Genomic DNA, 14,099 nt, shown 5'->3' with positions numbered 1-14,099 from the left:
GTTTCAATTGTAAAATTTCCGATACCACGTGAATGCAGCAGAGAAACGTCATTCAGCCGGTGGCGCTTTATTGATGTTGCTGGGCGACCGTTTGTTTGGTGTGAACTACTTCACCTGCCTGAGAAAAAATAATTAGCGCTATTTAAACAAAATTTGAATTTACAGGTTAAAATACAGTTTATTTTTCGGGTGAATAAAATACAGTTAGTTTGATAATGGATGTTGAAACAGAAAGTATACCTCGGCTCGAACTGGAGGCTGTTATTGGCTTTAACGGTAAGTTTCCCCCCTGCAAACTTAAATTAGCTTAATGATACGACAGCTGAAAAGTCTGGAGTAACACGCTAAGTACTGTACACAGTGGTAGTTTTTTAATATTAAAAACATTGCGCGGTCTTTAACAGTAGGAAAAGCTGTAAAACTTTAAGTCCAAAATTGATGTTCTCCTTGTTCCAGAGCTGTCTAGCGGGCTGAGTTCTCGTCCCCTTGTGTGATTTAGACTGTACCTTTGTTGTTAAGATTACATTTTGAACTTACATGTGTAGCTATGAAGATAGAGTGCACATTCCCGTTATTATTATCCATTATTATTAAAACAACCATCCACCTTCATAATCACAAACAGATTGTCTGTTCAATGTACTTTGCTTTATTTCACCAGGACATGTTTCTTCTGGCCTAAGAGTCCATCCAGACAACGAGCACATGATCTACCCTCTTGGATGCACAATCATTCTCAAGAGAATTAAAGATGGCAAACAGGAGTTCTTACATGGCCATACAAACAATGTAACCTGTATTTCAGTGTCAAAAAGTGGACTGTATATTGCCTCTGGACAGGTCAACTTTATGGGCTTTAAGGTAATCTTAGTCAGGAATGTTTGAATGTTTTTGTAACTACCTGGCAAATCTGCCATCAGATATTGGGTTAAATAATTTTGATGAATAAATTACAATATTCTACTTAATATGTTGTCCTAGGCTACAATAATAATCTGGGACTATGCGACCCGAACAATCTATACAGAGCTGGTGCTCCACAAGGCAAAGGTAGAGGCACTGGCCTTTTCTCCTAATGACAAGTACCTGGTGTCCCTTGGGGGTCAAGATGATGGCAGGTAAACATTATGGCTGAATGATGCAGCTGGGTGCAAGTTCAGATAATAAGATTGCAAAATGGAAATACACATTGCCTTGCACAGTAATTGTCTAATTGCCAACATAGCACACTATATTTCATTGAGCAATGATCATGCCACATTTGTTTTACTGTTTAACAAGCCAGGCACAAGGTTCTTGTAGAACACAGGAAGTTGTACAGTCAGAATACATCCAGGCTAGTAAGGTACTGGAAAGGAAAGCAAAAGTCCTTTGCTATTATGACTCCCTAATAAACCAGAATAACCTAAGCTGGGCCAGTCTTTAGATTTAAAGATGCTTGTTATAAGATTGCACATGGTTCAGCTCTTCCCCTTATTTGTGTTTTATGAAGCAGGAAGCAACAAATGACAAACACCCTGCATTTGTTGCCAGAGGGGACGTATTGAACTTGTGAAGTAGACTCCATTTGGATAGTTAGCTTTCAGTGACTGAAGCTCATACATTGTAGATCCGTTAAGACTTAGCAGACACAGTGGCACATATTATTTTTTATTAAATATGATATAAGAATCATGATTTAAAGACAGTCCAGTATGAGGTCAAGCTGTGAAGTCTGTTTTATTATATATACTGGTTTGTTGTTCCTGGTTTAATAGATTTCATGTGTCTTGAGGTGAGAGTTAGCCAAATGTCTACACTAGTACATTTACTGAAATGTGTGTTGACATGCAATGTCCATGAATACACATGGTATGGCCTTTAATTATCTTTATCTGCACAAAAAGGGGTACATCAATTTCTAGATGGCCTATCAAATGTACTGTACTAATGATCTTTTGTGTTTGTTTACAGTATAGTTGTGTGGAATATTGAGACTAAGCAAGCTATATGTGGGAGCCCAGCTTCAGCGCAGAGTGCTGGTCACTCCCTGATTTTGCAATACTCAAACACAAATGACAACATCTTTGTGTCAGCAGGGAGGTGAGTGAATGGTGTCTACTATTTTTTCTTTTCTGTGTTTTTTTAAGCCAAGCTGAATGTCACATTAGATTTTTAATTTGTAATTGTTAGGTTATCTGTGAATTAGATTTTATTGAACCTGCTTATAAAATGACAAGGCATCTACCTATTGCTTTTTTTCTGCATACCTAGCTTCACAATGTGGGTTTTCACGCTCCTTGTTATTGCATAAAAGTGATTTAATATCACTGGTCTTCTTTGGGCAGTGGAACATTGCGAGTTTGGGAACTGGACCTCCCCAACAGAAAGATCAGGCCCACAGAGTGTCAGACAGGCAAGCTCAAGAGGACTGTGAAATGCTTAGAGGTATGAAGCCATATGCAAACCATCTGCAGGCAGAAACTTAACAAATCAATAAAACACTAATAGTATGGCTGCAGAAGGTGCATAAGAATACTAATAGTGAAACTCAACTTTTTAAATCTTCCAAACTTATAGCACACCAGATATAGTGAAATAATGTGGTTGCACTATCAATATTGCTGTACAGATTTCAGAGGATGATCAGTTCATTTTCTGCGGCACCATGAGTGGAGACATAATGAAAGTTAACCTGAAGACAAAGCTTCTGAATCACTGCGGTCCAGCTAAATCAAAATACAGCATGGTAAGTCATCACTGTAGAGGTCATTCATTGCATTCCTTATTGGGTGCTTTGAATTCAGTCATTCAGCCACTCCGTACTCATGCCCTGTGCTTAATAGGAATCCCTGTGGAAGGAAAAGCCATGGTTCATGTCACATAGTTAAAAATTTCTTAAGTTTTGAGAAGCTGTCAACGATCTAGGAATTTTAAAAAGTGATATATTCAAATATGCATAATTGTTTTAGAAAAATGTAATGAAAATCATAGTTTCATCCTTTTCTTTGCAGGGTGTCAATGTCATAAAGATACTGAAGTCTGGGGACCTACTTGTAGGCTGTGGATCTGGCACTGTCACTTTGTCTTCTGGGACTAACTTCAAAACTCTTAAGTGAGTTCTATGACTGAATTATTTCACTATAAAATATCCCTAGTGTGCATAATTGTTACCTTTGAATTTTCTATATTTTCAGCATTCAAGTGCTTTAGTTTGTTTTTGCATTTTTGTACTTTTTTCCTTTACCTCACATCAGGAAAGTCGATCTGGAAAAGGCAGTAACCTCCATTGCTACATTAGGAGATGGAAATGAGTTTTTTGTTGGCACAGAGGCTGCTCAGATGTATCGCTTCAGTTATGAGAATTTCAAAGTGGAACTCATATCCACCAGCCATAATGATGCTGTCAAGGACGTAGCCATCTTGTTGTAAGTGTCAGAAAAGAGAATTTAAATAGTGTTCTGCAATAAAACATAAATGCCCTGATAAAGAGAATTGATCAGAAAACAGTCAGTCTGTTCCTTTTTCTCCTTCACCATGCCCCTCAGAAACACACATTTTCTCTTGTACCCAGAAATGCAAGAAAATAAACATTATGTTATGTGTCAAATGCAGCAAAGCAAAACCACAATGCTTAAACTGTGCTGAAATTGTTTCTGATTCATTACTTTATTTACCTGGTTTACTCACTAGAGGGTGACATATACATGCCACATGTCTACATATTCTGAGGAAATGTTATTGGTTTTATGTATGTGTCTAAGACCTGAGTAAAATATTCCTTTTAATTAATTATTTACATAATTATATTAACAACCCATACCACACAACTATAATTCTCTATTTTTCCTCACATTTTTCCACTAGTGGAACATCTGAACTATTTGCAACCTGCTCAGATGAAGATATCAGAGTGTGGTACACAGGCAAGCCTAAAGAGCTTTTGCGCATCACTATACCCAATGTGACCTGCAATTCAGTGGACTTCATGTTTAATGGACAAAGCATCATCAGTGGTAGGACTCAGAGAGCGATTTCTGTAACAATTAATTTTCTGTTTTGAAATATGTTTTGAATAGGTGATAACGAGCCATCTCAATTACAGTAGCGCAGAAATCTGAAATATAAAAGTAAAGTTTCTTTTCACTTACTGAAAAGTTCTGTTTCTTGTGCAGAATCAGATTAATCTCTAGCTGTCATTGTCTTCTAGCATGGAATGATGGTAAGATTCGTCTGTTTGGACCAGAAAGTGGAAAACTCATGCTCACCATTCACAATGCACACACAATGGGTGCAACGGCCATTGCTGGCACAAGGGATTGCAAAAGGATTGTCAGTGGAGGGGGAGAAGGACAGGTCAGTGGAAATAATATCAATGAACCTATAATTTGTTCACTATTAGATATATATTATTATTTAATTTATATTTTAATATTAAAGTCTTGAGCCGCTTCTCATTTCTTGGCTTTATGCTTCTAAGGAGCCAGATGTTCTTATAAGTTTTAAAATAGTTCAGCAATATTTCCAGAGACTTTCTGAAGATCTTTAAAAAAAAATTCTTCTTTTTTCTTAATTTTCAGTCTAGTCTGTTGAGAACTGTTCAGTCTATTTTCAGAAGAATGTTTTTAGTTTTTACATTGACTCATAAAGCATAAAACGGCACTTAAATCACAGAATAAACCAGTGTTGTGTTTACATACAACACAGAACTTAGCAAAAATCCAGTTTTATATTCTACCTTTAGCACTTTATTACTAGCAACTTGTCACAAAAACACTCAAAATGATCCTTTTTCTTTGGTTGAATCAACACAAATTCCAAAGATAACACAGTTTGTCAGGCATAAAACTGTATTTTTGCACCAACAAAGTGATTCTAAAAGAGCTATTAGCTATAAACATATCTGTTCATTGTGTCCTTAAAAATTTGAGGAAACTGAACAAGTAGACAGAAGTTGTAGGCATGAAAACTATCTATAGTAGATGTAGTCATGTCCTTAAGAAATAGGAAAAATCTATCAAAGAACTGAGACAGGATCCGAGAGATACAGTTTACATTTACACCCTTAGCTGATTCATCTGCTTTTTCCATAAGCCTCATCAGAACTAGTCTCAATGGTAAAAAAAAAAAAGGAAAATGGCCTGTATTTGTATAGCGCTTTACTAGTCCCTAAGGACCCCAAAGTGCTTTACACATCCAGTCATCCACCCATTCACACACTGGTGATAGCCACAGCCACCCTGGGGCGCACTGACAGAGGCGAGGCTGCCGGACACTGGCACCACCAGTAGGCAACGGGTGAAGTGTCTTGCCCAAGTACACAACGATCGAGACTGTCCAAGGGGCTCGAACCGGCAACCTTCCGATTACAAGGCGAACGCCCAACTCTTGAGCCACGATCGCCCACAATGGAAGGGTAATGGTCAAGAATCCATTCTCAAGGATGGCAAAAGCTAAAAAACAAACAAACAATGAGGTATGCCAAATTACACAGGTCTTATCGAGTTTAAAATCAAAATTACATAATTTTTTGTTTCAAATCCTCATTAATATCAACAGTAATATGTACTTGTAAAACTGAGGTAATTATAAATACAAAAAAGTATGATCAGATTTTGATAGACCATGCATTACTGACTGAAAAGTGTCAGCAAGGGCTTCATTTATCAACATGGCAATGATTCCAAAGATACTACAGTGATACTACCTGGATAGTCAAACACATTATGAAACATTGTCAGTCATGGATAGGCATCCTCAGAGCCAGGACCTCAACAACAATGTGAGTTCACATGAACGGAATGGAGCAAAAGGCAGCCGACATCCAAAGAAGAGCTTGGAATGTCATTCAAGAAGCCTGGAGAACTATTCCTGAAGATTACAAAGAACTTACAAGAAAGCTTGCCTACAAGAGTTCAGGCGGTGTTGAAGAATAAGGTCCCAAATACAGACTTTCAAGCTTGTCAGAATTGTACAAACTCTGTTTTGTCCATTTATGTTTGCATGTTTCAATAAATCACATCACAGATTTTCCGTTTTCCTAGCAAAATTAAAAAAAAAAATCTTGGGCAGCTTGAGACTTTGGCACAATTTCTCACAGTATATCATCAACAAGAATTATGAAATGGACATGAAATGGCTATCCTGACTGATAATTGAGCTTTAGTTGTAGTCCATATCCTGCCATAACTATTTTCAGACTTTCCCAAAACATTTTTTTGTTATTGATTTGGGAATGCCTACTGAACATGACAAAACTGATTTAAAGATAAGAATGTTTGCATCTCATGTCTAGTCATATAATTAGAATTGCAAATTTTTCTCCAAGACAAGCAGCTGTGAGTTATTCCAGTGCTTAGTGCAAATATTGGAGGATTTTATGCATGCTTTATATTCGTTATACAGACACACCATACTAGACTGTGCTGTGCACCCTTCAAATACACATTCAGCATTTAAATTTGGGGTTTATCTCTACAGCATGCAATATCATTGAAGACTGACATGATTTCAAAAGAACAGAAGACATACTGTTGAAGATGTCTTTAATGAAAATTGAAAATTGTTGCATCCATAGCATATTTGTATGTTTATAAATAAAGTTAAATATAGTTTCCCTAATGAATGATTTTGGGTTTAACTATCATAGGTGTGTGTTTGGGAGCTGAAGCCATGTAGCTATCGGTTGCTGGAGGCCATGAAAAAGCACAAAGCTGCTGTCACTTGTCTCAAAATCAAGAGTGACGACACAGAGTGTGTCTCTGCAAGCTCTGACGGTACCTGCATCATCTGGGACATAGTGTGAGTAGCCTATCTGCAAACCATAACCCACACATTGTGTCCATGTAACATCTTTAAAGTGTTTAATATTGTAATATTAGTGTATGAAATATTATTTATCTATGAAATGTTGTGTTTAGTAGTACAACAAAATGCCAAAAAATTACTGCAGAGCCACTTCACTAAGTCAAAATTGTAATAATTATTTTTCAGTTTCATCAAAGAAAAATGATGAGAGCAAGTGAAGTGAAAATAAAGTAGTTAGGCACATTACTGAATGAGCTAATCACATTGTTCTGTGAAAAGTAATGTACATATCTGGTAATAATACGTATAGCCAACAGAGACAAAGTGAGAGGAAAGAAGAGCACTGTCTTCATGTCTGACTTGTCATAAGAGAGAAATGGTGAAGTGGATGTGTGGCTCATACAATGAGATAAAAAAGAAATCCAGTTCTTTATAAGCGAGCTTAAAATCCTTTAATCTGTGAGCTTCTTCTGGGAGTACAATAAGCTGTTGAAAACTGACTATGGTCATTTTTTTCATTGTCTGTCCTCTTCATGAACGAGTCTGTGGATTAAAGGCTTCTAGGCAGTACCCATACAATTATCATGGATTCTCTTTGTAGTATGACTACTAACAGGTTATTTAAATGGATTAGTAGAAAAGTCTCAATTAATTTAGACTGACACCCTGTCTGCACAAGAGAAAATATGTGCACTTCAGAACATTTGTATATACAGATTGTTTTGAGATTTATGCTTTTTTTGTTTAAAATTTGAACAGACACGACAGTCTGGTCATGGTGTGAAGACACATGCACCTCATATGAGTTATTTTTTGCCCAGTCTATTGCAACACCTGTCAAACTCATCTTCCTTCCCGTCATTTCTTGTCTTTTGTCTCTTGTATAATCTTTTATAGGCGATTCGTAGTTCGTCAAATGATGATTGCCAACACACTGTTCCGGACTGTGTGCTACCATCCAGAGGAATTTCAGATCATCACCAGTGGCACTGACAGAAAGGTGTGTTTTGGGATTAAGAATCTTTTTTTTTCTTGTTGCTAAGTGCATTTCTGTATTTTTATTGGCATTCTAGCAGGCAGTAATTTAAACACAAATTTTTCACTTGATTTATCTTTAAGCCAGTTTTTTATGGTGGCCTCAGAGGTATGTATAGTCAGAATTTGTTAATGATCATTTTGCTAAAACTTCTTTAGTCAGAATTTGCTTAATTCTGACAAAAATGTTTTAGTGTAGCTGCCCCTGTAGTAAGAACCAAGAAAGTGTGGTTTATGAGTTTGTTTTCACACAAAAAGATGGATACAAAAATGTTCATGCCAAAAATGCTGACCATAATTAATTTGATTGCATGTAGAATTTACAGTATAGAGAAGTACAATACAAAAATACATTAATGGAATCTGTTCAATTGAAAATGACAATTTAAAGAAGTCTCATGAAATGAAATTTACTTCATTGTTATACATTCAGTTTATACCAAGCATATGTCATTTAATGATTATTTATTTAAATAAGTAAACCTTTGATTTAAAAAAATTCCCCTCGAGCTTGTGGGTCCTGTGCAGTCTCTTAGCTGTTCCTAGGACTGCGCTCTTCTGGACAGAGATCTCGGATGTTGTTCCTGGGAGCTGCTGGAGACACTTGCTTTGGCTGCATCTAGCGCTTCGATTACCACGGGGCCACTGTTACCTTCACCCTCCACATCTTCTTCAGCTCTTCTCTGCGCCCTTTGTACTTCTCCAGTTTCTTGTGATCCTTCTTGCTGATGTTGCTGTCATTCGGTATTGCTACGTCTATCACTACGACTGACTTCCTCTGCTTGTCCACCACTACTATATGGGGTTGGTTAACCACCAACATTTTGTCCTACTGTATCTGGAAGTCCCATGGGATCTTAGCTCGGTCATTCTCGACCATCGTACGGGGTGTCTCCCACTATGCCCTTGAGACTTCCGGTCCATACTCACCACAGATGTTTCTGTATATTATGCCGGCCACTTGGATATGGCGTACCATGTATGATGTATGTATGATCCACACCGTTCTTGGTGTAGATCAGCCGGTTAGTCTCTGTAACTGTCACGGTAGGTATCGTCCATGGTGCTACATTAGCATCATCAGTAGATCTCACTTCACTTAGTCTTGGTATCTGGCTATGGGGGCTCCAGGTTTCAAGCTTTGGCATGATCGTGTTGACGACGAAGTTTTCTGGGAGAAAATGTGAGTGATGTTTGACAGGTAGAACATGTGATGTGTTAGCATGGACAGCTTTGATCTTTACAGTTTAGAAGAGATGGTGCCAGTTCATTTTCTTTGCTTCAAGAGCTGGTGGAAGCTCCTCTGGAGTTTAGTCTTGTTTGCTCCTGTTTTAGCATTTCAGAGTGTGGGTTCCAATTGGTGCTGGTGATGATAAAAGTCATTGTCTGTCTGTTGGCATTGTGTCTTCCCCAGTTGGGCTCAGAGAAAACTTATGGCTGCTCTGACTCACTACACCATGCACTGGTACAAATAAGTATTGCTCTACAGTTTGGCTTCTTTTCTGAAAATGAATAAAATAATTCCGAGCCAATTCCAAATATCCAGTGCCCAGAGATCACACTGTGAATATCACACTGTAACACAATTGTTTTTTCATAATCTGTTGATAACATAGCTGTAAACTGTTGCAATTCACAGTGAGTCTATAATAACTACTTTTTGTTGTTTACTGTAGTCCATGTACTCCATATATTTTCCCTCAGACTTAATACTCAGCTGTCTAGCTTAAAGGAGAAAAAGGTAATCATTATAATGATAAAAAAACAAAAACAGGATGCAAATAGACTGTCACTAAACAGTCACAGTGTAGAGTCCTCATTATGTTGTTATGGTTATTGAAATCTCCACTTAATGAGAATGACAGAAAAATCTGCAGCTTTACTAAGATCAGCAAAGAGTAGCACAATGAAAGCTTGTACAACCATACTCGTGTGCATTTCTGCAGATTAGCTTGAACGCTTCTAATTTGTTTCTTAGCTCAGTATACAGTAATTAAGCCATTGTGCCGGCTGCTAATCACTGGTGTTTTTGCACCAGTGATTAGCAGCCGGCACAAACACACCCTTTGACTCCACAATTTTTTTTTTTATAATCTTGATTAACCAAGCACTTCTTATTTACATAAGCTTGGACCTTTACTGCTGCAGAATGAAACACTTTTTTCCTTGATTGTGCAATTTATCCACACCCCTTGAACCCGGCTACACACTGGACCCATATTGCTGCCGTCCCCGCATGCTGAGAGGTGAGGACAAGTTGTGCTGATTAACACAGCGCGGTGGGGGTGCTGAGCGAGCGGAGAGAAAGTGGGAAGGAGGCATTCAAAGAGAGCGAGAAAGAGGAGAGATAGAGGGGAGCGCTGTGGTGTTCGTGCCTTCCTGCGGATGTGCCTATGCCACCCAAGTGCCAGCCAGATCCACCATCTGCTCATCCCAGGACACAGGCACTCTGTCTGGTTCAACAAACAGCAATGCTCTCTCTCTCTCCTCTCTCTCTGTACTCCAAGCCTTCTTCACCTCCCAGCATGACTCTATGAGTAAATTCACAGGATGCAAACCAGCATGTGAGAAAAAATGTGAAGAGAAAGAGAGTGGCCAGGAGGGGTGGGGGGATGACTGTGTAGGGTCAGGGAGCAGTTGTATTAATGAGATGCTTTGTGATCAGGATGTTGCTGGCAATGATAATGATGTGTTTGTTTTTTGGTGTAGTAAGTATATGATGCTTACTTCGTCTTTTCAAGGTAAGGATACGGGATTATAGCTGAAACCAGTTGGACTACATTATTTCTGCTAAAAAGGAGGCATTAATTAGCCTTGATAGTAATTAATTACTAGCTCATAATAACCTTAGGTAACTGTGCATATTTTCTATAAGCTAAAGCTTCTAACCTTCTGTGTAGCCCAGGCAACTATACACTGCTTATAGCCTGAGATTTGTCCTTATAAGTGGAGCAGTCCTAAGAGTATGTTTTTCAGACCTGCTCTCACTTACTGCACGTAATTAATTTCCTGGTTGCCCATGTCATGGCTGTGAGCCAGTTTCCCAGACCGAGGCTGAGGGATCGCAGATGGGCCAAGACAACTCACACAGGTGGAAGCCTCTAATAAGCTGCTGAAATGAGATGAGAAAGGTGGAAGGGGTCATGACTGTGGCGGTGAGGAAGGGATGGACAATGATCTAAGAGAGAAGAAGAGAGGGGAACATTGTTACAGTAACTTTTATCGTGGCTATGCGAATAGTAAACTATTTAATTTCACCATTAACTTCTTTTTATTAATCATAGCGCAATGATTAATTTAAGGCGCTGATTTGTTTGAAAAGACATCTCACTAAATATGTTATCGATTAATGCAGGCCTTAGCTGAGAAGTGAGTATTGTTTTGTTCAGATTTAAGCCTTACATTCTGATTTGGTTACATTAGGAAGATTTGGTTTCTATTTATTTCTCCATATTAGTTTTCATTCCATGTAAGCACAATATTCAATATGTGTGAAAGATTACATATCCTGTATTATTTGCCTTCCTATTAGGCATAATGGGCAAAAAATGAAATTCTGTTCTCATAAGCATCGGGCTCTGTGTGAACAGCCTTGTTTAACATGACCTTTACAAATAGCTAATTGTGGTAACTCCATCTCCTTCTCTCAACTCCTTATTGACTTTGAAATGCAGTGTGTTTAGCATCAGTGTTTTGAGTGCTTTACTGCTTTCTAAACAGCTTCTTGACTTTTAAAATCACATAGGGTGAACTGTTACATCTTCTACTAGGAACTCATTCATGACTGAAGCCTAATTTTAATGATCAAGTCCATCTGGGCTTTCATTTACTCCACCCAAGAAGTAATCAGGTCGGTCATATAAATAACAAGAAAGGATTGTTCTCGCTCTGTGGTTTTGTGATGCTTCTGCCACCTGGGCTATAAATAACTTCAACTAACAATCGCCTTTTGTGAGACTTGATACTCTGACGGCTGTTAAGCCCTAGAGATGTTCAAAACTCATTTAGATATATGATAGAATCAAACCAGCTCATTTTCATATAGAGTTAAAACGAGAAAGCAGTGAAGGTGAGAGTCTGAGGTCACCTATTGCGTACTACTACCAAAATAGGAAGTGGTAAAGTGTATACTGTATATAATGTTGAATAAAAATAGCACAAAAGCACAGAGATGTTTTCACTTGATCTCATTAGTAGCAGTCTGCATAGCAAGCCTATCAATCCTTAGTAACAAACAAAAAAACTTCAGAGTATAAATGTGTAACCTTCATCTCCACTTAGACTTTCTGTGCATTGTGTACATTTTGTCCCTCAGGTTGCCTACTGGGACGTATTTGAGGGTAAATCTGCCCTCAGACAACTTGAGGCTTCGCAGTCTGGTGCCATCAATGGCATGCATATCTCACAGGATGGCAAATACTTTGTGACAGGTATGGCACATTACTCATTTGCACTTCTTCTTCTTCCATGCTACTCATATATAGATAGCAATTTTATATTTGTCCCTGCTGCCTTGCCCGTTATGCTCCCGTTTAGATCAAAACCTAATTGAATATTTTATGCAAATATAGTTTTCATGTGTTTTATATAAGGAACAGTATTGCACAATAATTAGTGATATTTCCCTAGAGCTTCTGGTTTCTTATGTTGTTCACCTTTTCATACCAGGTGGAGATGATAAGCTGGTGAAAGTGTGGGACTACATGTTAGGTGGAGTAACCCACGTAGGGGTAGGTCATGGTGGCAGTATTACCAGCATGAAAATCTGCTCCAACAGCCGCAACTTAGTCAGTACAAGTGCAGATGGAGCCATTCTTTGCTGGAAGTTCCCTCATGTTCCTTCCTCTTAACTGGAGATTTGGACACGGGAAGAAACACAAACTTTTAGCCACCCAGACATTTTTTTTTGAGTTTTCCAAAAATGTACAAAATGTTACTATTATATTGTTTTAGCAATATGGACTTACATTCTTACCAAAATAAATACATGTAACCTCATGAAGCAACAATTGCTGTATAAGATGTTTTTGCTCACTGATGCATAGTAAATGTAGTGGGTTTTTTTTTTTTTTTTTGCATGGTTTTGTTGATTTTTAAATGGGTAATATTTGTCAATCAATTTAAAAAAAAGAAAAAGAAAAAGTGAATTAAAGCATTAATAAATCCTTTCTCTTTTTTTGCTCTTTTGAAATTCTATTAAAAATCAAAATCTTCATTTTGAAAAGTATTCAGAGCCTTTGCAGTGACAGTCATCCTGTTTGATTTTTGAGCCTCGAGATGTGTAGAATGTAATAGCCACACATCAGTTGTTAATCATTTAAAGCTACATGTCCTGGTGTAAACACACATAGAAAGTTCACAATGTCATTGCGAATAGGGCAAGAGGATGAATCAGTTTCTAAATATGGCTTCAATGTCTGTGAAATACAAAAAGTAAAATACACAAAACATCTGAATGCTAGAGTTTACCAAACTGAGTTATTGAACAAAAAGTGCCTTGGTCAAGAATGTGACCAAGAATGACCTTCTGGTAGGTGACTGGCCTTCATGGTAGAGGTATTATCCAGAAGCCAGTCGGCTGGTTATTACCATCACTAGAGTGAAGCATGGGGATGGCAGCATCATGGTACTGGGGTGTCCCTCAGGGAGACTGGTCTGGTCTTAAAGAAAACCAGCTTTGACCTGAGAATGGGTGACAGAACTTTTCAGCACCATAGTGAACTGAAGCATTGAGAAAAGAAAATGCTAAAGTGGATCAACTGCAGCTAAACCATAAACCACTGTTTAAATCTAAGATGTAAAGATGACACATCAAAGGTGTTCACCACCCAATCTGATGGAGCTTGCCAGAAAAAAGTTGATTGACTTGAAGGTGTAACGGTGTGCCATGAAATGGGGAAAACAGTACTTTCATAGTGAAAATAGTTATTGTTGCTTATATAGCAAAATTTCTGGTGCTATTTTTTATTTCTTGTAGATTAATTTAAAAATTACATTTACAATATAAAATGCAAGGTTGAAGTAGTCTGAATACATTCTGTATATAAAAGTGAAAAGATTAGGGACTGCTGTCCCCTAATGTAATAAGATTTATTCTCTGAGAGGTTATGGTAAAAGAGTGGTGCAATGTACAATTCTAATTCACTACTACTTCCTGCAAAAAAAACAAAAACATTGTTATATAAACCATCCATCCATCTGTCCAATTTCTACCTCTTATCGAATTCAGGAGGATTGGGGCTTATCCCAACTGTCATGAGACAAGAGGTGGTGTAAAC

General features: G+C 37.9%; 1 protein-coding gene across 1 annotated transcript; it reads left to right on the top strand.

Annotated features, from left to right (window-relative positions):
* The first annotated feature begins 43 nt into the window (after positions 1-43).
* Positions 44-12,989, top strand: cfap52 (cilia and flagella associated protein 52). Its single transcript, XM_085459705.1, has 14 exons — positions 44-276; positions 662-861; positions 982-1,118; positions 1,954-2,082; positions 2,328-2,427; positions 2,612-2,728; positions 2,994-3,094; positions 3,237-3,407; positions 3,847-3,995; positions 4,190-4,335; positions 6,629-6,780; positions 7,684-7,786; positions 12,137-12,251; positions 12,490-12,989. The coding sequence occupies exons 1-14, from the start codon at positions 216-218 to the stop codon at positions 12,669-12,671; spliced, it is 1,863 nt and encodes a 620-aa protein (XP_085315831.1). The 5' UTR covers positions 44-215; the 3' UTR covers positions 12,672-12,989.
* Positions 12,990-14,099: the final 1,110 nt, after the last annotated feature.

This window comes from Copadichromis virginalis, linkage group LG6 (assembly GCF_057382275.1).
Source record: "Copadichromis virginalis isolate Kocher_CV1m ecotype Utaka linkage group LG6, C_Virginalis_male_GT1.1, whole genome shotgun sequence".
NCBI lineage: Eukaryota > Metazoa > Chordata > Actinopteri > Cichliformes > Cichlidae > Copadichromis > Copadichromis virginalis.
Note: the sequence above shows the minus strand (reverse complement) of the source record. Positions and strands in the feature narration are given on the sequence as shown.